The sequence below is a fragment of the Mus musculus genome, chromosome 5, assembly GCF_000001635.26.
Source record: "Mus musculus strain C57BL/6J chromosome 5, GRCm38.p6 C57BL/6J".
NCBI classification, from domain to species: domain Eukaryota; kingdom Metazoa; phylum Chordata; class Mammalia; order Rodentia; family Muridae; genus Mus; species Mus musculus.
In genome coordinates this window covers 112,922,030-112,944,674 of record NC_000071.6, presented here as the reverse complement: position 1 = coordinate 112,944,674, position 22,645 = coordinate 112,922,030, and the positions used below count along the sequence as shown (strand labels likewise).

Sequence of the window (22,645 nt, the reverse complement as noted above, 5' to 3'; positions counted from 1 at the left end):
GCAACACATGCTAAGTTAAGGAGTTATACAATAAAGGAGATGCTGTGCCAGTCAGCATCTTTTGGTCACTTCCCACTTTGTATATATAATTGTGGTTCAGTAGCTGCTTGCCAAGGAGCGGATCTTGCCCTGCGGTTGGTCAGAGCTTTGGAGGGATAAAGATTGACTGTGAGCCAAGACAGAGAAAGATGCAGTCCTGGCTCCTGTGGGATAAGGCTGGGTGGAGGGAGAGGGGTGAATTGTGTTGTGTAGCTCAGCCTGGGGACATCTCATGGTGGTGCCTCCCTGATCTGCTCTCATGTCTCTGTCTTTGCCCCAGGGCCCAGAAGCAATAGCTCTGAGTACTGTGACCTTATACTCCAGAGGTGTGCTTCAAGATGGGCTCTCTAGGATGGGGGACCTGGGTAGTTGCTCCGTGTGTCCATGGTGACATGGTGCATCGATGTGTGATGCAGACAGGGGAGGGGAAAAAAGAGGGACTGCCTTACTGAGGGACTCTGTTGCTGTGATAAACCACCATGTCCAAAACCAATGCAGGTAGGAGAGGGTTTATCTTATAGCCTGTGGTTCATCACTCAGGGAACTCAGAGCTGGAACTCAAGCAGGGCAGGAACCTGGAGGCAGGAGCTGATGCAGAGGCCGTGGAGGGATGCTGCTTACTGGCTTGCTCCCCATGGCTTGCTCAGCCTGCTTTCTTATAGAACCCAGGACCTTCAGCCCAGAGCTGTCCCCACCCACAATGGGCGGGGCCCTCCCCTATCAATCACGAATGAAGCAAATGCTCTAGGTGCTTGCCTACCGGTCTTATGGAGACAGGTTCTCAGTTATGGCTCTCCCTTCTCAGGTGACTCCAGCTTGTGTCAATTTGGCACCCCCCCCCCAAAAGAACAAAACAAAATAAAAAAGCAAGCAAGCAAGCAAAAAAGCGAGGTCATCTAGGACAGAGACCCTAATAGATTCTAGACACATGTGTTATAGAACTTCTTTAATCCGAATCCTGGATTTCTACCCCACCTTTGATCATTTAGTTCCAAGATATAGAACACACACAACCTTTCTATTTACAATAACCCTTAAACAGCACAAGGGCTGGGCAGATATCTACCCTCTGTGCTATTAAAATCTGCTTTCCTATCGATAACTTACTATGTTTCATGTGGGCTGCTCTTAACTCCAATTGTCCAGCCCTCAGGGACCATGCTTTCTTGACTCCTAACCCATAGCATCTTCTCCTTCCACCTTCACCTTCTTCTCCTCCAAGCCCCAAGCCCAGGAACTCTAAACCCCACCTATCTCTCTCTTGCCCTGCTACTGACCATTGCATCTTCATTCAGAAATAAGAAATAACTTGGGGTCAGTGTTGCACAGTATCCCGTGGGTCTAAGGGCAGACTCTCCTCTGGGGCAACCACGTCTTGGATGCCTGCACTGAGCTTTACAATGCACAGCAACAGACCAAATCTCCACACCTGTGTAAGCTATGTGAGTAACTGAAAGAGGATGGCCACCCACCCACCCGACAGGAAAACTCCTGGAGAAAGTGTCTGACTCTCATTTCCATTTCCTTCTGGAATAATCTAAACAGCAGTGGGCTGGGATGAAGTCATGTTCCTGTCTCCTAGGTTCTGTAAGGTGTGTGTGTGTGTGTGTGTGTGTGTGTGTGTGTGTGTGTGTGTGTGAGAGAGAGAGAGAGAGAGAGGGAGAGAGAGAGAGAGAGAGAGAGAGAGAGAGAGAGAGAGAGAGGTGGGTGGGCTCATTTAGGTAGCCCCAAGGCAGCATGGAACTTGAGATCATCTTACCTCAGCCTCCTGAGTGGCTGGATGACAGACCTGCCACTGGGCCCTGCTACTAATAGACTCGTTAAGATCTAAGAGAAAATGCTGCATTTTGGTTTGGGCACATAATTTTTTTAAGAATACTTCTGTGAAACTCAAAGTGTTTCGGGAGTCTTAGCATTTATGTGAAAGTACAGAAACAAAGATAATTTTTTTTTTAATTTTTGAACCAGAAATAACCGGATGCTGGTTGGCTCGTGGCGTATTAGTTGTTCATGAATTTTACAAGGAAGCAGATACACACAGACAGCCCAGGGCTGCTGCCCCTGTGTCTTAATGGAAACCCTGGAAATGGCTTTGCCTGGTCCTCTGTTGGTCTCGTTTCCCAAGCTATTACCGGGCAATGATGTCATTTAATTCTCATTCAGATTAATTCTAGTCACTCATGTTTATTCATGTTTCAGTGCTGTAAGAGCTCGGTGTTATTTTTATTTTAGGGAAAACAATAGGTGTTCCACAGCAGAAAGATTTTCCAGAGGCAACTGCAGGTGTTTGTGGGCGAGGGGGAGTGGAGGGAGGGGAGGAGGAGGGTCGGTGTTCTTCTGTTTCTGTGATTGCACCGACAAATTGAATCTGGATGGAAACAGATTAGATCAGAGTCAGGGTCAGATCCAATTGGTAGGGCCCTGGTCAGTGATGGCCGTCCATCCGGACTGGCCTGGTGGCCTGGGATACCTCCAGCCCTCGGGTCAGCAGCTGTACATCTCTGTAGGATTCCTCCCTGTCCTTGACTGACTGTTATAGCTGTAGTCTCTGAAATCTGGTGGTCCACAGGTGGCCTGAAGCCCGTGCCCCATTGCTAGGATGTCCATGCTGGTTACACGGAAGCTCTTGGAGTGATGGGGAGGACATGCTTCAAGCCTGTGGTGGGAACTGTCCTGCCCTCCCAACCCCCACTGGGTGTTACTCTCTTATGGGGGTGGGGAGGTCACTCTCAGAGTCCCTTCCCGCTAAAGTTTGCAGCATGGTGCTGGGCTCATTGGCCTGATGCCTTCCTTTGAGGACACCGGGATGATGGCATGAGGATATACACCCTGTAGAGATCATGGTAAAGTGATGTTGGGTTGCACCCTCTGGAGCTCTTGGGGACTCTTGAACCTCTTTTCCTTTCAGCCTGCGAACATCCTCCTAGATGAATATGGGCACGTGAGGATATCGGATCTCGGCCTTGCCTGCGATTTCTCCAAAAAGAAGCCTCATGCCAGCGTGTGAGTATCACGGCTGCCTCATTTGCTGCCTTTCTGCACCATGGCGCCTATATTCGGGCAGTACCGCCTGGCCACTTGCGCCCCTCGCCTGCCTCCCTCCCTCACCAGCTGGGATGTTCTGTGTTGTATTCAGTATTAAGGTGATGGGAATAGAGATAGAGGCAGGGGGATTCCTGTCACTGTGTGGGGATGGACCTGGCTCTGGCTGGTTCGTGAGAAGGAATGTGGTTCTGCCGAAGCTGAGTGCGCACCGCCCGTGGGACTCTGCGCGCCTGCTCACCTTTTTGAGCTTCCGTCTCTTCTTCCATAAAGCTAATAAACTGGTTTATGCCATTGCCAGAGTGAGTGTCAGAGGGCGTGCCCTAGAGAGGCATGTGAATACTACCCGGAATGCCCCAGGGAGGACTCGGGACCCATTTCCCATCTCCCTCTGCTGCACTTCTGAGAAATCAGCAACTGTTGGGAGCCAGCCACCTACTTACTTGACAGGTCATGCTGTTAGCCCGGGAGGGTGAGCCAGTTGCTTGCCACAAGGGAAGTATGTTTGGAGGCTGCCGCCCTGAGCCAGCTCTGAGGGCTCAGAACCCTTGTGTAGTGGTGGCAATGCTAAGTGCAGGTGACCTGGCTGAGGTCAGCTCTAAGTAAAAGCCTTGCCCCAGCTCTGAAGAAGCTGTGAGAAGCACGATGGTGAAGTCAACTCCCCCCCCCCCCGCCTCGCCCCCCCCCCGCCCCGTCCCCCACAGTTTATAATGTTTCCTCCTCCATTGTGAATGGCTAAGTGGATTCACAATGCATGCAGCCAAGCACCTGAGTTCAGTTCCCCTGGGACCCACTTGATAGGAGAAACCTGACTCCTATAAGTTGTTCTGTGACTTCCACATGCAAGCCGTGGCCTGAGGATGCCCTCTGCATACATCATCCGTGCACTCAGACACCTACTAAAGTATCTCATTCTAGCACCGAATCTTTTACAATTACACTTTACTCTGAACAAGTGCTCTCTCTGCTGAGTGGTTCGGGAGATATGTCCCCAGACTCTCGTTCCATGTGTCTGTGTGGAGAATAAACTAGAGACCCTTCTTTTGTGTAACTCAGACTGAAGGGATGGGTTTGCGGTGCTTTACCAGGGCCTGCCTGAAATCAGAACTGCCTTTGAAAGCCCCAGTCACGTGCTGATGTGTCGATACTGAACACCCTCATTTCTGTGAGGACATTGCTCTTTGCAGGGAAGCTGGGACAAAACTCTTTGAAAGCATCTGTGTTCTACCAGAGCGTGGCTACCTGCACATCTCCCAGTTGATTCATCGGCCATTTTTTGAGATAGGCTTTTGAATTTTTAATGGCATCACTCTCTGGTGTGTTAACATCTTCAGTTTGCTGTGCTTATAGCTTGAGGAGGAGAGTTTGTGAGAGTTCATCTTCCCAAAACCTCAGCTCTGTGTCACAGGATCGTTTATCCCACTAGCCTGGCTGCCTCAGTCCTGAGAGTCACGCCAGCTACAAATGGAGGGGGCTGTTCTGCCTGCTTCTTGAGGAACTGTATTTGAACAGTGTCTTGGTGTCTGTTTCTTGGCTGTGATAAGATGCCCTGGCAAAAGCAGTTTAAGAGAAGAAGGGTTTATCTGGTTCATAATTCCGGGTTAAAATGTGTCTTGGCAGGGACATCCCAGCTCTAGGACTGGAGACAGCCAGGCATGTCACATCCAGGCAGGAGACAGGCACATACTTCGCTCACTTTGTCCTCTTAATACAGCCCGGGACCGAAGCCTAGGGAATGGCGCTGCCCACTTTTAGTGTGGGTCTTCCCACCTCAGTTAACCTGAGCAATACAGTCTTGGGCATGCCCAGGAGTGGGTGATTCCTCCGAGGTGCACCTAAAGGCTTGTCTCTCAGGTGCTTCAGGTCTGACATGTTGACAGTGGACACTGATCCTCTCAAATAGCATTCACAAAGACATTGGATTGAGGATACCAGGCTCCTGGTACTGGGCCACCACTTTATGCAGATAAAGGCACAGGGAGCATATCTTTAAAAATTTTTTTTCTTTTGAGGCATTTTGTGGCTGGGGCTGAATGAAGGCTTTGGAGCCACAGACCTGGGTTTGAGTTCTTTCCTCCTGTCATATCTATTCTCTCTTGCAACAAGGAGAAGATGGCAGTTTTGTGCCATCCTGTGACAGTTTCGGGCATGAGTCTGTGTACCTGCTGGACCTGGATCCTAGATCCTAGCCGGCTGCATTCAGTATGGTGCCTTCACAAGCCCCCATGCATTATGGGCATTACTAGCCATTGTTGACAGCGTGCAGATTGAGGTGCAGAGAAATAAAGTTGAGTCGTGGGCATACAATGGGGCTGAGTCATGGGAGCACAGTGGGGCTACAATTGTAATTCCTCTGTCCCGTGTAGATGCCGTGCTCCAGGTAGAGAAAACTCCCTGCCCCAGGCTCCGAAGCCCTCTGCCTTCAGAGATGCATCGGGTTAAGATGTGTGGCCTGGATCCCAGCCAGCCCCTCCGTTTTCTTTTGTTCAAAGCCACAGACATGAATCTTGAGCACTAGCTTTTGACCCCTGGGCTGCAGGCTCTCAGGTTATGGTCAGCGTGAATGTATCTTGGAGGAGCCCCTGGCAGATGGAAAGAAAAACTTCCGGAATTGAATGCATTGCCTGCGACTAGTTTGAGCATGTGCTTGCTTGATGGAGGAGTGCAGAGCTTACCTTGCTAAACTGTACCCCTGTGTTCTCAGTGGCCCATCAGCGAGCATCTGGCTGCCATGCAAGCCATTGAGAGAAACCCCAGTGGCAGTAGTTCTGGTTGACTCCAGAGAACACCTGCAGAGCCTACCCATCCATATCAGCCTGTTTGATTTCTGTGGAAGATGTCCCTCCACTCCCAAATTGGGGTTCAGTCATGGATACCACCCAAAAGTCACCTCGAAGGGCTTTCAGGCAAGGCTGAAACTCAACTCTCCCAGAAAATGTCTTAGAAGCCCTGGCAGAGGTCTCTTCTCTTCCCCGCACGGCTCTCTTGATTTTATGCTGGCGCCTTATAGAGAGCCAGGCTGGCTGTGATCTGTCAGCACCCATACCATGTGCTATACAGCTTCTCCCTTAGGCTCCAGTGATTGCCCGTGATCCTACTGGCCAGGGGTTTCAAAGGGGTGTGACTAAGCAAGTCAAGTAGCACTTACCACAGGGAACCTGGGATTTGAACCTGCCTTCTGTCCTGCATGGGGTCAGTTCACCTCCTGGGCCATGTGATGCTGAGCCCTGGCCACACCTGCATCCCCTCGGGGCTCATTCATCCTCTCATTGAAGACAGATCGTCTGCAGATAAGGGCTTTGTTCTCTAGGTCCCTCTGACAAACCTTGGGGCACAGTGTATGAGCCCTTGGGTCTTCATGGTTGGACACCCACCTAGCACCTAGCTGGCCAGATCAGTTGAATCGACCCTGGTGGTTGGTGGGGTGACATGCCTCAGCCATCACATCCCGTGAAGGCCAAATTGCTTTCCTGTCCCATGGGAACTCACTGTTGCCTCCTGCTGCAGGGTGCTCAGTACAGTGTGTGTGTGTGTGTGTGCATGTGTTTGTGTGTGTATGTGTGTGTATGTATCTCTGTGTGTGTATCTCTGTGTGTGTATGTGTCTGTATGTGTGTGTCTGTGTCTGTGTGTGTATGTGTGTGTGTGTGTGTGTGTGTGTGAGTGCACATGCCCTCTCCTTTGTGCTCTCTCTTTGTGTCACTGCCCTCTTGCAATGGGTCAGCCTCCTGATTTCTGAGTGAGTGTACTCCTGTGACCATCTCCTTTCCCTCCCCAGGGGCACCCATGGGTACATGGCTCCCGAGGTGTTGCAGAAGGGAACGTGCTATGACAGCAGCGCCGACTGGTTCTCCCTGGGCTGTATGCTCTTCAAGCTTCTGCGGGGGTGAGTGGAACGCAGACGTCCCGTCCTGGGGATACTTGGATTGAGTGTAGCTTCCTGGGTGGAGGTTAGCTCCGTGGTAGAGGACTTGCTTCATGAACCTGGCGCCCTGGGTTCCATCCTCAGGAACCCAAGTATTTCCACTGTCGGCAGTGTTCTGAGACTAGGCAAAAGTATTAATGCCATGGATGTCTGGAGAAGGGGGGATTGGTCTCCCCACCCCAACTCCATGTACAGATGACTCCTGAGCCTTGAGCATCTGGGGAGTTGTGGGCTGTGTGTGAAAGAGCCAAAGTAGCACTTCCTGAAAAGTCTGCATTTCTCCCTGAGCCTGCTGCAACTGTGTCTGATGCTGACCCTTCCTGCTAGGCTGTGTTCTAGGCTATGGGGAACGATGAGCTGGACCTTAGGGGAGTGCGCCCCAAGGCGTGTCCTCCTACTGGATGGCTGACAGCTTTGCTCATACTTGTGTGCCTTTCTAGAGGTTTCAGCTGGTTTTAACTGGGAGTGTGAGTCTAGAGGAGCCCAGGTGTGTCCTCCATTTTCACTAAAAGGTCAAAGAAAGGCTCTCGTCCCCACTTGCTATCCAGATTCCCCTCTTATCAGTTGCCTACAAGCCTGCTCCCACAGCTCTCTGTGGGCTCACTGTGCCCCTGGGAAAACTCACTGAGTGTACCGTGGTCACTCTATGTCGTATTTGGTGAGTTTGAAGAGCTGTTGAACTCCAACAGCCCTCCCAACTTGGCTCCAAGTACGACTCAGTACATCCTGGGTGCTTCTGTAATCCAATTCTGCTGTGCCCGTTGTATAACCCGAGAATCTAAAATTATATTACCACTGAGAAAGTCGGGTCTGTTATTCCATAATTGTGTTACCAGTACCATGTTGGTGGAGCCCAGGCGCCCTTAATTTCCTCGGCCAGACTAGCTGACCTGATTAGCATTTATGCTAGCCATAGGAAGTCATTTCCCAGGGAGGACCCCTTTCTCTCCACCCCACCCCCACTGCAGTCACCGCAGATTCAGGGAGACACCCAGGAGCCCCTCCGGTTCCCTCTGGAGATGCAGAGTCTGAGCTTCGAGAGTCCAAGTTGACTCACAGGATACAAGATATGAGAGTCCCCAATAAAGTGCCCCAGGGAACCAGTGCAAACCTGGCAAGGCTACGATTTGCTTCTTCGTTGCCCTCCCTAGCTGTTTATAAAAACAGCCCATGCTTGTAGCCTGGAGAGGGTCCGAGATCACATGACTTTGTGTCTGAAGAGTCAGCTCTTCTAATTATCACCTCCGTCCTGTGCAGCTGTGATTTGTGCATCTCAGGGTGAGTTTTACAGAGCCGAAGTTTGAGCTGAGTCTGTCTCAATGAGAAGATAAAAGTCCTTGACAGAGTCCTCCTCTCCTGTGGTGGGAGGTTTTTTTGTCACAGACCCAAAGGCCTCTGAGGATGGTCCTAGGGACAATTGTGGAGAGATGTGGGAGAGCTGAAAGCCAGAGAGAGTGGGCACAGCTCGAGTGACCAAAATGCCAGACTGCAGACCTTAAAAAGAGCATCTCACGGAAGGCTGGTTCAGGCAGGAAAAACACTGGCCTGGCGAGGTGGCTCAGCAGGTAAAGGTACCTGTCACCAAGCCTGAGGACCTGAGTTCAATCCCTGGGATTCACATGGTGAAGGAGATGAACCCACTCATGAAAGTTATCCTCTGACTTCCATAGCCCCCCCCCGTGCACAGGTGCATATGTACACGTACACACACACACATGCATGTGTGCACATGCACACATGCATACTTGCATACACACACATACACCAATGCACACATGCATGTGTGCACATACACACACTCATACCTGCGCACACACACTTCCAACACACATGCATGTGTGTGCATACACACATGCATCCTTGCACACGCACACACGCACACACGCACACACACACACACGTGGGGAGAATGAGTGTAAACAAGGATAAGACTGAAGACATCATCGAAGAATCTTTTATGTGTGCAAGCCTCTAGCTGCCCAAGGACTGTTGGACTTTTTCCATAGCCAGTTCCAGGTCATTGTCTCCAGATCATTTCCTGAGTCCGGAGGAAGAATCTCTGGCATGTCTGGAAAATGGGCTTTGATGCATCCTCCCCACCCAGCTTCTCTCTCCTCTGCTTACCCAAAAGCCCTTCCAGGCAGTGGTATAGCACCACAAGCAAAGAACAGTAAATGAGTTCCGACTCCGATGATTTAAGCTTGATATGCATTTATTGAGTACTTAGGGCACACGAGGGGCTTTGCTCGATGCAGAGGAGAGGAGGACAAGGGAGAGGGTGGGCTCCCCTGAGTCCTGGGAGCTCGGAAGCTCAGAAATGGGAGACCCATTCTGACCAAGTGGAGTGACTGTGGGAGATGGTTCTCTCAAGCTGGAGAAGATGTTTCAGGGACAGGTGCAGCTCACCATTGGGATCCAGCGAGTGGTAATTGCTGTCTCAGATAGGGAGTGTTAGAGGAAGCAAGGAAGACCCCAGAGAGCATTTGTGTATGCTATGGAGCATGGTGGCCTTGTTTCCTGGTGGTGGGTACTGAGAGTTTTTAAAGGGATGACAGAGCCACGCGATCTGCAGAAAGATGATCCTGGAAGTCCCATGTGATGGTTTATATATGCTTGGCCCAGGGAGTGATACTATTAGGAGGTGTGACCTTGTTGGAGTAGGTATGGCCTTGTTTGAGTAGGTGTGTCACTGTGGGTGTGGGCTTAAGACCCTCAGACCCTCATTCTAGCTGGCTGGAAGTGAGTATTTTGCTAGCAACTTCAGATGGAGGTGTAGAACTCTGAGCTCCTCCTGTACCATGCCTGCCTGGATGCTGCCATGCTCCCACCTTGATGATAATGGACTGAACCTCTGATCATGTAAGCCAGCCCCAATTAAATATTGTCCCTTATAAGACTTGCCTTGGTCATGGTGTCTGTCCACAGCATTAAAACTCCGAGACACCGTATATAGTGTCAGAGGGACAGAGACAGAAGCAAGAGGCCCACAGAAAGGCACCATGCGCCTGAGCCTCAGTGGCAGAGGGTTGGAGGGACACAACAGCATTATAGAGTCTGTGCAGACAGTGCAGGGACATCCATTCCAGGCACAGGATGGGGTTTTGCTCTCGGAGGGGCATGCTTCAGGCTGAACCAATGCTCACAGGGACCTTTCCTGTGCATGGCTGTATGGTGTGTTTGCAGAAGGAGGACCTGAGGCTGGAGAGATGGCTCAGGGTGAGGGGCAGTCACTGTTCTGACAGAGGACTCCGGTTTGATTCCCAGCACCCACCTATCCGCCCATGGCCACCTGTCACTGCAGTTCCAGGGACTCTGGCTCATTTCTCTGGCCACAGCTGGCCCTGTGGGCACATGGTGCATAGATGCATGCAAGCGAACATAAAGTATACATGCACATAACTTACACATATACATGAAGCATACATGCACATACAGTACATGTGCACATACAGTGCATGTGAACATAAAGCACACTTGCACATACAGTACACACACAAATAAAGACATCTTAAAGGAGGAGCAACTAGGCTGGGGGCCTTCCTTACCCCAGCTGTAAATGACAGGAAACGCCACCCACGAATCTGCACTCAGGGAGGCTCGGCACTGTTCTGCATCTTGCACAAGAGGCTCCGAAGCTGCCCTTCATCGGCTCTGAGGAGAGACAATGTCTGGGGCAGGACACTGAGTACACAGAGCTTGGCCTGGTGGGATCCTGCTCACCTGGGGCAGCCTGTTCCTTTCCTAGCCCATCTTAGGGCAGCCATAGCCAGACAACCAGCAACCCTCGGCTCCAATCTCCAGGGATGCTCTGCACTCCTTGGGGACAGTTTTGGTTGTCATAGCTTGGATGCATGGGCACTACTCAAGTACCCAAGTGCACAGGAGAGTCCCTGTCCCCAGCAGAATTGTGGGAACCAAGAACTCTCCCTCTGGGGAAGGCTCCTCCCCCGCATGTGTCTTCCATCTGGCTGGGCTGTGGCCTGGGGGCGGGGTTAAGTGCCCCTGGAATTACTGACTTTCTTCCATAGGGGAGATGGGACCATTTGTAGCTGTTTCACTGTTATTGGCTTAAACTCCCAAAGGCATATTTGATATGACACACAGTCTCTCTTGCCTTCTGAAATTAAATTGTGGGAGTGTTTAATCATAATGTCATATTGGTTTGGGCTCAGTGTCAACCCTGTGGGTTTGAAGCATCTGTGGTAGGAGTGTGTGGGCCTCCTGGCAGGTGTAGGTGGTGTGTGCTCAGTGCTACGGTATCTAATTAAGAGCTCTGTACTTGTGCTGGGGTCTGGACTCTCTCCCGAGTTTCTCCACTGTGGTCAGAAGCCGCCTGGTGCTGGGGAGTGTGTCCTGCACTCGGGGTTGATGACAGCCTGGTGCAGGACACCTATTTACAGAGCCTGTATCAGGGAACGGCTGCCATCTGTGGTCTGCGAGTGCCACTCCTTCTCAAAATAGAGATGTTACTATCTGAGGGTAGCCCCCCACCCCCTTTAACATTTTTAGAAATAGAAAGCCAAATCCCAGACTTGGTTCACAAAGAGTAATCAAGACCGTATTGGCAGCACATGTGCGGGGAGCTGGATGAGAACACTCAAGTGTTACCCATGAGGCAGCGCAAGGGTGAAGAGCTGGAGACCCAGCTTCCCATGATGCTTGCTGGCTCAGATGTGTTCCTGCTGAACTTGTTAAAGAGACCTGTGGATCTAGGGATGGGCGGGAGGGTTGGCATAGGAAGGACCTGAGGCTTTCTCTGACTCTGACTGTTTTGTGCAATCGAAACAGAATCATAACAGAATTATAGCAGACAGGATTTATTTGGGCTTGTGCTCCTGAAAGAGCATTTAGCCAGCAACCTGAGGGACCTTCTATACCACCATTAAAGACTCTGGCCAGGGTACCGTGTGAGACAGCAGGAGAGGGGAGCGAGGACAGTCCTGGAAGCCAGATTCACCTCTCTAACTCAATCCCTTCCTGGGGCTGCAGCCCCCTCCTGACCTGGACTTTGAAAGACCCCACCTTCTCACATGACTGATACATTTCAGCAGGATTTTGGGATGACTTTTGCACCGTGTCAGAGGTCAAGGCTTTGCACTCACAGCCACGAGCATACATTTAAGTTCAAGGTCCTCAGAAGTCCCTCACCCTGTGAGAAACACCATGGGGTTGAGACGGCAGGGCAACAGACAGACAGACTGGCAGTGTGGCTTGGCATCCTTCTCTCCGGACCTCAACGCAATGACATTTCTGAGGATCTATACAAAAGAGAGCGTCCGAGTGTGAAGTGTACTGATTCCAAGCAGGGTGTTGCCAGGAACAAGAGAAGGCTGTCTCCTGTGTGCTCAGTCTTTATTATTTTATGTTCGATGGTGTCTCCAGCAGTCCGTGCTTGACTGGAGTGCCCGCCTAGCTGAGGGTGGCCTTGAACCCTGGATGCTTCTGCCTCTCACACCTCCCTTGCTGGCATGCACCACCACATCGGGCTCTCCATTTCCTTTTTTGAGCACAGTAATTGCACATTTTTCTCCTTGGAAACAAGGCGAAAAGAATATTTCCAATCAAATCTATTTAAAGATTATAGCACATCCTTGGTGAGTGCCAATTTGCCTTGTTGGGATTTTTTTTTTTTTGTTCAAATCAGGGCTTTTAGGAACTGGTGATTACTTTGTAGTTCTGCTGAGACACTGGAGCGCCCTCTCTCACACAGAGGGAGGAGAAGGAGCTGGCCACTCCTTGCCTGCAGCAGGAGGAGGCAGCCTGGAGCACCTGTGACTGGAACTCATTCCTTTAGAGTGGCCTCAATTGTGGATACCATGCATTGCTGCACTCTGGGAAGTCAGCCTCGGAATGGTTTCCACAGGATCTTGCTTTGCCTTATATCTTATGTACCTTGTAAAGGGGCAGGGTCACTGCATAAGTGTGCCCTTCTGTAAGGAAGCCTCAGCCCTAGCTGGCCCTTCATCAATTTCAAATACATCGATAGGCTGTGCGTTCTAACTTACAAATTGAAAATACTGGTTAGCGATAAAATTTCCCTTCAAAGCTCACTTCTGCAGAATTTCAAAGACACAAAAGATGTGGCTCACACTTGAAATGCCAGCACACTGGAAGCTAAGGCAGGAGGACTGAAGTAAATTTGAGGCAGCCTGGGCTGCATAGAGACCCCCTCCCAGTGTGTGTGTGTGTGTATGTGTGTGTATGTATATATGTATGCATATGTGTCTGTATGTGTGTCTGTCCACTCTCATGTGGAGTGTGTGCATGTGTGTGTGTTATATGCATGTGTGTATGTATGTATATGTGCATATGTGTATGTATGTGTGTGCACGTGTGTATGTACATATATGTATGCATGTGTGTATGTACATATATGTATGCATGTGTGTGCATGTACATATGTGTATGCATGCATGTGTGCATGTGTGTATGCACACATATGTGTATGAATGTATATGTATGTATGTCTGTGTGTCTATGTTTCAGTTCACTCACATGTGGTATGTATGTATGTATGTGTGTGTTATGTGTATATATATATGTATGTATATATATATATATATGTATGTATATATATATATATATTTATGTGTGTACATGCATATTTGCCTGTATGCATGTGTGTATGCACGCATGTGTGTATGATATATATGTATGAATGTATACGGGTGTGTCTATGTCTGTGTGTATATGAATGTATACATATGTGTGTATGTGTGTTATGCGACTATATAGCACCCCCAGATGTTTATGCAAAACTTCACATTGAGCACATCACAGACACACAGAGCCAGGCTCACCCACAGCTAGGCTATAGAAGCAGCCCAGGTGTCTGTCATCAGAGGCATCGATGAAGACAATACAGAATTGTTTTCAGCCATGAGGGAAAATGAAGTTCAGCTGTTTGTAGTGAAATGGCTGCTCTGGAGCTAATCACGGCAAACTGAGTCCGTCCCAGAAAGACAAACATTATGTGTGTCTTGTCACTGTGGTCCCAGACTTTAGAGAGTCATAAAAATCATATATGTGTGAATTACAGGAAAGAATTGAAGCTGGGGAGCAGAGGGGAGAAAGGGGGTACATGGAGACATTGGTGGGAATGGGGAGAGAGAAGAGGGAATGGGGGAGAAGGGGAACAGAGGGGGGAGGAGAGGGGAGAAGGGAGAAGCAGGGCGCAGGGCAACATGATGTACATGCCTGAAAACAGCCTCGTGAGACTCTGTATGAGAATAATAGCTTTAAAAGGCAAGAGAAAGAAATATAAATAACATAGCAAAGAGGAGTCCTTTTCCGGCCTTACCAAGCTGGACTGGGCTCTTACTTGACAACTGACTGCCATATTTGGCACCTGCTGTTTACTGCCACGGACTTGGTTCCTCACACTCTGTGAGGCATGCATCCCAAGCCACTGTCTGCAGGTAGGTTTGGCTATGGAAGGTTTTGTGTGGTCAGGCCACCGGACCCCAGCTTTCCTGACTCCTCCTGGGTGAAACACATCTGGGCCAGCTATTGTGGTCCTTTGTCACCAAGGCGGTGTTTGTGGTAGGCACCTTGGCTTCTAGGCCGATTCACACTTACCTGGGGACTCTTGGGGGCGGGGGGTGTCCAGGCTGTTTTAGGAGCCAGACTGCAGAAGTCTGCACTGTAGCTGTGGCATCTCTCACCCCTCCTGCACATGGCTGCCTGGGGCTTGTGTTCTGCTGGTGATTTTGGTAGAAGAAGCCTATCTCACTGCCACAATGACACTGTTGCTGCAGCGAGGACCAAGGACTTGTCTGGCTCATTCAAGGCCCAGTCTGTTTGTTCTGTGGCTAGGCTTTGTTTCCAGAAGTCACAAGTGTTTGTCATCTCTGAACGTAGATGTATCTTATTTTACCCAAATACTGGTCTCAAAGTAGTGCTCTAATAGAACTGTCTCTTATCTCTACAGCCACAGCCCCTTCAGGCAGCATAAAACCAAAGACAAGCATGAGATAGACCGAATGACCCTGACCGTGGTAAGCATGAGATAGACCGCATGAGCCTGACCGTGGTAAGACCATTATAGAGAGCCCTTCTGAGTCCCAGAAGTGTGCCGTAGAATAGTGGAATATACAACAGGGCTGGAGAGATGGCCCTGAGGAAAAAGAGCTTGCTGCACAGACCTGGGCCCTGTGTTCTGATTCCCAGAACCCCCACGAAATCCGGATACAGTTGCTACATTTGTAATAGCAGTAGGGCTGTGAGATGTCTGGTGAGGGTAGAGAAATCCTCAGAGGTCATGGTATGAGCACAGCAAAAAGCCAACAAAGACACCAGATGGAAGACAGGGTTAGTCACCCAAGGCTGCCCTCCATGTGGGCCCTGTGGTGCACATGTACCCACATCTATTTGAACACCCAATGTTTGTTGATTCATAGATACGGATACAAAATAACAATAAAGACAGATACAAACCATGTAACATATAGTATATAAAATATTATAAAACAATATATGATATAACACATATAAAACATGAAATATATTATGCAGCATATGTAAAATAGTATGTACACTATATGAGAATCGCATCGTGAAAGTAATAAATGAAGATAGCCATCCCTAGTGGAAATTTTGAAAGAAAAAACAAACAAACAAGCAGAAATACACACCAGGGCAAAAGGTGAGAGTTGCAAATGAACAGAGTAAGATGCGGAGGGTGGGGGAGCAGACATAGCCACCAGAAAAATGAAGAGGTGACCCCCATACAGAAGAGGTCCGGGCTGTAGGCTCTTTAGACCTGCCAAAACCAATCAGTAACTATTTGAAGGTTTAATGCCACTCTGTTGTGAATTTGGCTCGTCCCTTTCCTAAGGGACAGCCTTGACTTGGGTTGGATATGAAGTCACTGCCTTAGGATGGACCTTTGAAGTTTGTTTCTTCTCTCCCTAGAACGTGCAGCTTCCAGATGCCTTCTCCCCTGAGCTGAGGTCCCTCTTAGAGGGTTTGCTCCAGCGGGACGTGAGCCAGCGGCTGGGCTGCGGAGGAGGAGGGTGGGCCATCTTTCAGAGTCTCCACTCCAAAGGAAAAGGCTGGTCTCTTGTATCAAGTCGTCACTAGGAGCCCTCATCTTTCACTGGGGGTGGGGGGCGGGGGAGCTGGTTGGTTGTCCATTCTGTTGCCTGTACAACATCAGTTTGCTTCTGTTCCTGGGTTTCAGAGGGGTCTGGAGTCAAAGTACAGGGCCAGTCCTCAGAGGGCTGCGTGGGCGGGGCTTGTACCTCAGTAGAGCAGGAGGCAAAGATGGGGAACTGGAGGATTTTCTTCAAAGTAAATCTCTTCTTAGAGCCAAGCCCCACTTGCTAAAGACTCCACCCCCACCCCCAGTATTGCCAGCTGGGAAACCAGTGTTCAAACAGCTGGTGAAGAGAGGGAGGAAGATGGGAGGGGGGTGTGTGGGAACAGGGAGAGGAGGGGAGAAGGAAGGGAGGAGAGAGGGGGATAGAGGAAGGAGAGAAAAGAGGGAGGGAGAGAGAAAGGGAGAGAGGGAAGAGGGGGAGAGAGAGAGGGAGGTGGAGAGAGAGGGAGGGAAGAGGAGGAGAGAGAGAGAGGAGGGAGAGGGAGACAGAGGCGTGGTTCAATTTTCCTACCACATTCTGTGACACTGGGCATAGCCTCTGTCTCTTCCTTGTATCCAAGAGATACCATCCCTGTATCTCTTGGGTCTCCTGAGTCTGCTATTTACCTGACCCCGAGCCCTCCTCTTTCCTGGGCCCTATCTTTTAGCTGCAATGTGTTCCCAAGTAGCCACTCCTTAGAGAGGGGCTAAGGGGTGAACCCTCCCCCTCAATCCAGCCTAATGTTGCAGTTATGCAGAGGCATCTGAAGCTGGAGGATGTGGCTTTATGCTGTCAACGCTGCTCTGGATGCCTTCCTCAGCTCAGGAGACAAGTCGTGCCATCTCCCTCCACCCGCCACCATTCCGATTATGATTGGCAGAATGTTCCTTTGTCCTCCGTGCTCCTGATCGCCTGTGTCAGCTGTCTCTTCCCTTTGATTCTTTGTTTTACTCTCTGAGCATTTAGATCCCTAACTCATCTATTGATTTTTTTTTAAGTTTTTTTTGGCAATATTGGTTTCTTAAATGTCAAACCTTCTAGGGCTTTCCCTCCTATTTGAATACACAGCTAGTTGTGGGGACTTGAGAATTCAGGGGTGGGGACAAGGTTTGGTGTGAGGGTGAGTGTACATGCATGTGTATGTGTGTGTGTGTGTGTGGGGTGTCTCCCTGAAGAATTCCAGCCCTGATGTGTACACATACACATGCATACACACATGCACACACACATGCATATACACACATGCACAAACACATGCATATACACACATGCATACACACATATGCAGACACACACATGCAGACACACACATGCAGACACGCATGCATACATGCTCACACATACACATGGACATGCATGCATACACATGCACACATGTGTACACACACACGTCTGGAGGTCAGTACACGCTGCATCCATCCCAGGGCAGTTGCTCTGCTACCTGCTGGCATTGCAGATTCCTCTGTCACTCCCATCTACCTCTGCACAGCCCCTCTTGCTTGCCTCTCTGATGGGCATGTGTCTCTGTGCTTCACCCAGCATTTCCTGTGACATCATGGCAGTGAAGAAGTCAGTCTATACTCCAACAACCTTGCTGGTTTGCCTGTCACACGTTCAGCCTGCTGTATAGACAGCAGAGGGTGCAGGCAGGACCCAGACAAGGCCCCTCAAATGTTGCTGCTGAGGACATGGGTACCAGCCTTGCCTAGGATCCTTCATCAGCTCAGGACTTGGCTCCGAGCTCTTGTTAATGACTCAGGTCTGGGAGGAGCTGTAAGGGAAACAGACACAGATCTGAGGCTGGGTGCCTGGTTCAGGGCACTGCTAAAGACCAGCCCAGAGCAGCCATTGCTGGTGCAGGGGGACCTGGACTCAGCATGTGACCGCTGCTGTGTGACCTCAGCCTTGACCCTGACCTTTAAGGAGTTTGTTTATTCAACCATGGGGGTACATGTACTGTGGAGTTTCCATCTAAGTCAGTGCCAGAGGCTTCATGGTCCCACCCTTTTTCTGTAATTCTGTCCATCATGGCTGATTGACATTTGTGGAGAGCCTTTAACATGATCCTCTTTCATCACTCTTCTTCAAACTATGCTGTTGCATGCAACTACACAGTACAGATGTACATGTGTGTATCTGTGGGAACTTCCAGGGTGTCTTAAGCTGCAGTATACATCTGGACAAATGGGACATCTTCCCAGGCCCAGTGTTGATCACTGCAGTGCCGTCTATGGTTTCTGAAGGACCGCGCACACACACAGTTGCATGCACATGTACACACACACACACACCCACACACACACACACACACACAGAGTTCCATGCACATGTACATACATACACATGCACATGTACACACACATGGGCAAATACACACTCCCACACACAGAGTTCAATGCACATGTACATATATACACATGCACATGTACACACACATGCTCAAGTACATACATTCATACACACACTGTTGCATGCACATATACACACATACACACAAAGTTCCATGCATGTGTACACACACACACACGTGCAAATACACACACCTGCACTCACACACACAGTTTCATGCACATGAACACACATACATGCAAACACACACTGTGCATATGTGTATGTGTACATGTGCATGCAATTCTCTATCTTCCTGTGTAAATGTGCATGTGACTCTCTGTGTGTGTATGTACATATACATGTGACTCTCTCTCTGTGTATGTGTACATGTACAGGTGACTTTGTGTGTGTGTACATGTGCATGTGACTGTGTGTGTGCGCGTGCATGTGTGTGTGTACCCAAGATTGATGAGTGTCTTCTTTGATGGATCTATACCTTGTATACTGAGGCAGGTCTCTCCCTAGAACCCAAAGCTTCCTGATTGGGTCTAGCTAGCTGCATGCCCTGGGGCATCCCCGGTCTCTGCCTCTTGCTACCATGCCAGTGTGACATTTACACCGGAGCCAGGGATCCTGATCAGGTTCCCATGCTGACACTGTAAGCACTTTCCCTCCTGAGCCATTTTCCAGCTTGCTCTTGGTTTCTGAATGAGATGGAACATTCCTGTAGTTCTTATGGGGAGGCAGTTTGGCACAGCACCTGTCCTCAGGACTCACTCTCTCTCCTCTTCCCCAGGGCACGAGAGTTGAAGGAGCACATCTTCTTCAAGGGCATTGACTGGCAGCATGTGTACTTACGGAAGGTATCCCTCCAGACCCTCTGAGCCCCACTCTCTGTGTCTCTCTGCTGCTGGCTTCCTGACCCTGTCCCTCCAGAGTCCCCACCCACACCAATCCTGCCATGTCCACATGTTCTGCCTGGACTTATCGCCGCACAGGGGACAGCCATAGGGGGTAGGGGACTCCCACGGGAAGGCTCCTCTTCCTCTTCCTCATTTTCTTCATACAGACCACATGTACCTTAGTTGTGCATCTGTGGTTCAGCCAGCTACAGATGGAAAATATTCAGGGGGAAAAAAAATCACAAATGTGCTGAGCACACGCGAACTCCGCCCCAGTCATCAGTGTCACAACGGCACTGACTGAGCACTATCCGAAGGGCATTTACACATTCACCCAGAGATTAATGTCTACAGAGGGTGTGTGCAGGCTCCGTGCAAATCCTTGCTGCTTGCCAGTGGACCTTGTAGGCAAGCCATGGCCTGGACAGGTCCTCTGCAGGGGCTGAAGGGTGACCATATAAAAATTTTGGCGATCTCCTCTCAACAAATAAATAGAAGACACAGCATAGCAGTTCTCCGGCTAACTGAGATGTGTGTAGACTCAGACACATGCAAGGAACATCTGACTTGAACATGGATGTTTTGTGACTCCATACTACCCCTTCCTAATTTTTAAAACTTTTCATTTTATGGGTTGCGTTTTTTGTTTGTTTGTTTTGGTTTCATTTATTTTTTTCTTTCTTTCTTTCTTCTTCTTCTTCTTCTTCTTCTTCTTCTTCTTCTTCTTCTTCTTCTTCTTTTCTTCTTCTTCTTTTTTTTTTTTTTTAATGCTGGAGCTGTAACCCAGGAAGCACATCCTTTCCCTTGGAGCCACACCCCCTCCCTCCTTCCCTTGTTTTAAGCTTTATTGTATTCTCTTTGGTACAGGGAACACCCTGGTTGATTTTTTTTTAATTATTGATTGTATTTATATGAGTACAATGTCACTGTCTTCAGACACACCAGAAGGGGGCATCGGATCCCATTACAGATGGTTGTGAGCCACCATATGGTTGCTTGGACTTGAACTCAGGACCTCTGGAATGGTTGAATTTTTAAAAGTGTGTTTCTGTGTGAAGCCTGCTGCAGAGTAATAGCTGTTTCTACAGGGAGAGGTGTCTGGCTGCCTACCCTACCATGCTCCAATCACCCGGACAGCCAGCACTGATGAGGGCTGGCAGTGTGGAGCTCTGGGTGGGCATGCGCATTTTGGGCATGTGCTTTCTGCGCATGCGCTTTCTGAAGGGCGGGCTGTGTTCTTTTTATAGACTGCTGTCTTGGGGTATACAGGTCAGCTGATAACTGGGCCTTACCTACTTGTTGGATCTTGTAGTACCCGCCACCCCTAATCCCTCCTCGGGGAGAGGTCAACGCTGCAGATGCCTTCGATATCGGCTCCTTCGATGAGGAAGACACCAAAGGCATTAAGGTACACACTCTCCTGAGTATGGGGTTTCTGCTAAGAATGGCTGTGTGTAGAGTTGGCTAGGGACGAGCCCTCACACCTGCTCGGCAAGCGCTCTAGTAGGATGGAGCTACATCCCCGGCCTCTGAACTCACTCTGTAGCCTAGTGGGCCTTGGACCCTAGGTTCTCCTCAGCCTTCCCAATGCTGGGATAACAGTCCACCCATCCTTCCTGGCTTAAGGAGAAGAGAAACCATTAAACTTAGCGATGGCTTTAGTTTTACCAGCAAAGCCTTGGCAGCTTCCTCCGTTCCAATCATTTTATACTGCTGAGCGGCAGAGGGGGCACTCCTGTCACTATGACTGGCATGTGGCATTTGCAGTTGAAATCCAACTTCAAAGTGAGAGAGCAGAAGAATGTGTGGCTTTCGTGCTTCCACATCTAGGGTCTCCCTGTGTCAGGAGAGACTATGCAGACGGCAGGAATCTTTGCCCTTGTCAATCAAGGGCGAATTGACTGTGGGCTTAGCATCATCCCCTACATTCACCAGACACTGGTGCGTGACTCTAGTTTTCCAAGTGGAGACAAGACATACTCATGGGGAGTGAGTCATGAGGGAAAATTACCATCTTCAAAAATCCCAAGTCAGCAGGTCACCGCCTGCCTGCCTGCCAACCAGCCTGTCATCTGCCCCTGACTCTGGTGGCTTATCCCCGGGTGGGGCTCTTCTTTGCTCCTTGAGTGTATCCCCACGAGCACAGTCACTTTTCCATCTGAAAGCGTCCCCTCCAGCAGCAGGCCATGGTTCTGAGTGTCAAACTCACACCTGGTACCTAGAGAGAGAACAGCAGGCGCCATGGTGGAGTCTAACAGGCTGCTGTCTCAGGGTCTCCCAGATTAGGAGTGTGGGGGCAGGGTGAAGGCACCGGCTGGAGGGAAATGAGGCAGGGGACAGAAGCAGATGTGAGATGGAAGCAGCTGTGCACAGGGACAACTGGGCAGAGCCAGAGGCTCCTAGCGAGGAGGCTGACCCCAGGAGGCCATGGGGTGTTACAGTGTGATCCCCAGTATGGAGCCTGTGTTGGGCAAAGAGCCCACAGCAACATTGGTGACCGACTCAGATCCACTTTTATGAGGTTTGGATCAGTGACCTGGGGCGGTTGGAGGGCAGCAGGCTCCTCTGAGCACCTCACACCTGGTGCCTGGGTGTACAGGTACCGCACGCACATAGTGGTGCTGCCGTAAGGTCAGTCCACTTCCAGATGCACCCAAACATTTTTCCCATTAGACGCAAGGCTGCCTGTCAAAGGCGCTAGGGGCAAGACTGGGCTCCAAGATGATGCTTCGCAGTTGATGAGTGTGAGCCTCCATCTCCCGACCTGTGTTATAGATGGTGGTTAAACCCCCAGGCATACAGTCGGGGCTTAACCAGCTAGGATCTTCTATATTGTGGCTTTGGAAAGAGCATTGTGGTTGGGGGCAGAGAGGTGAGGGGTGACAGCCTCTGTGGCCAGCATGAAGTGGGGACGACAGGGCCATGGTCAGGGAGGGAGCTGGAAAGAACTCCTCCGTACTTAATGATTTAAAACAGCTGGAAAGATGTGGTTGTTCATTTTTGGTTGGTTTTTTAAAATTTTTTCTTCTTAAAAAGAAAATCTTCATAATCTCATAGCAACATAAATCCCCCTCTCCTAATTTATTTCTTCCTCAGGTTTTTTTTTATTTTTTCATTTGAGATGAGTTTCTGATATATATTCCAAGCTGGCATTAAACTTGGCATGTAGTCCAGGCTGGGCCTTGAATGAGAAATCCCTCCTTGCTTCAATCACAGGTGTGCCCTGCCCTGCTGGTCTAGTTCATTATTAACTGCCTGGGCAAAGTACACACATGAACTTTCAAAAATTCCAGGAGGCAAGGTCATATGTCTGTAAACAGTGGTGGT

The 22,645-nt window shown here is 49.8% G+C and overlaps 1 protein-coding gene across 7 annotated transcripts in view; it reads left to right on the top strand.

The window, feature by feature from the left end:
- Grk3 (G protein-coupled receptor kinase 3) overlaps positions 1-22,645 on the top strand; it is a 105,183-nt gene that overhangs the window by 70,986 nt on the left and 11,552 nt on the right. For 2 of the 7 annotated variants that reach the window (NM_177078.4, NM_001285806.1), the window contains exons 12-17: positions 2,948-3,042; positions 6,859-6,966; positions 14,936-15,002; positions 15,919-16,019; positions 19,213-19,279; positions 20,631-20,726. In NM_177078.4, coding sequence (NP_796052.2) covers positions 2,948-3,042; positions 6,859-6,966; positions 14,936-15,002; positions 15,919-16,019; positions 19,213-19,279; positions 20,631-20,726 — 534 coding nt within the window. Of the gene's footprint in view, positions 1-2,947; positions 3,043-6,858; positions 6,967-14,935; positions 15,003-15,918; positions 16,058-19,212; positions 19,431-20,565; positions 20,727-22,645 lie in introns of those variants that run through there. The other 5 variants (XR_389274.4, XR_880394.3, XR_880393.3 and 2 more) reach the window with 5 other exon arrangements.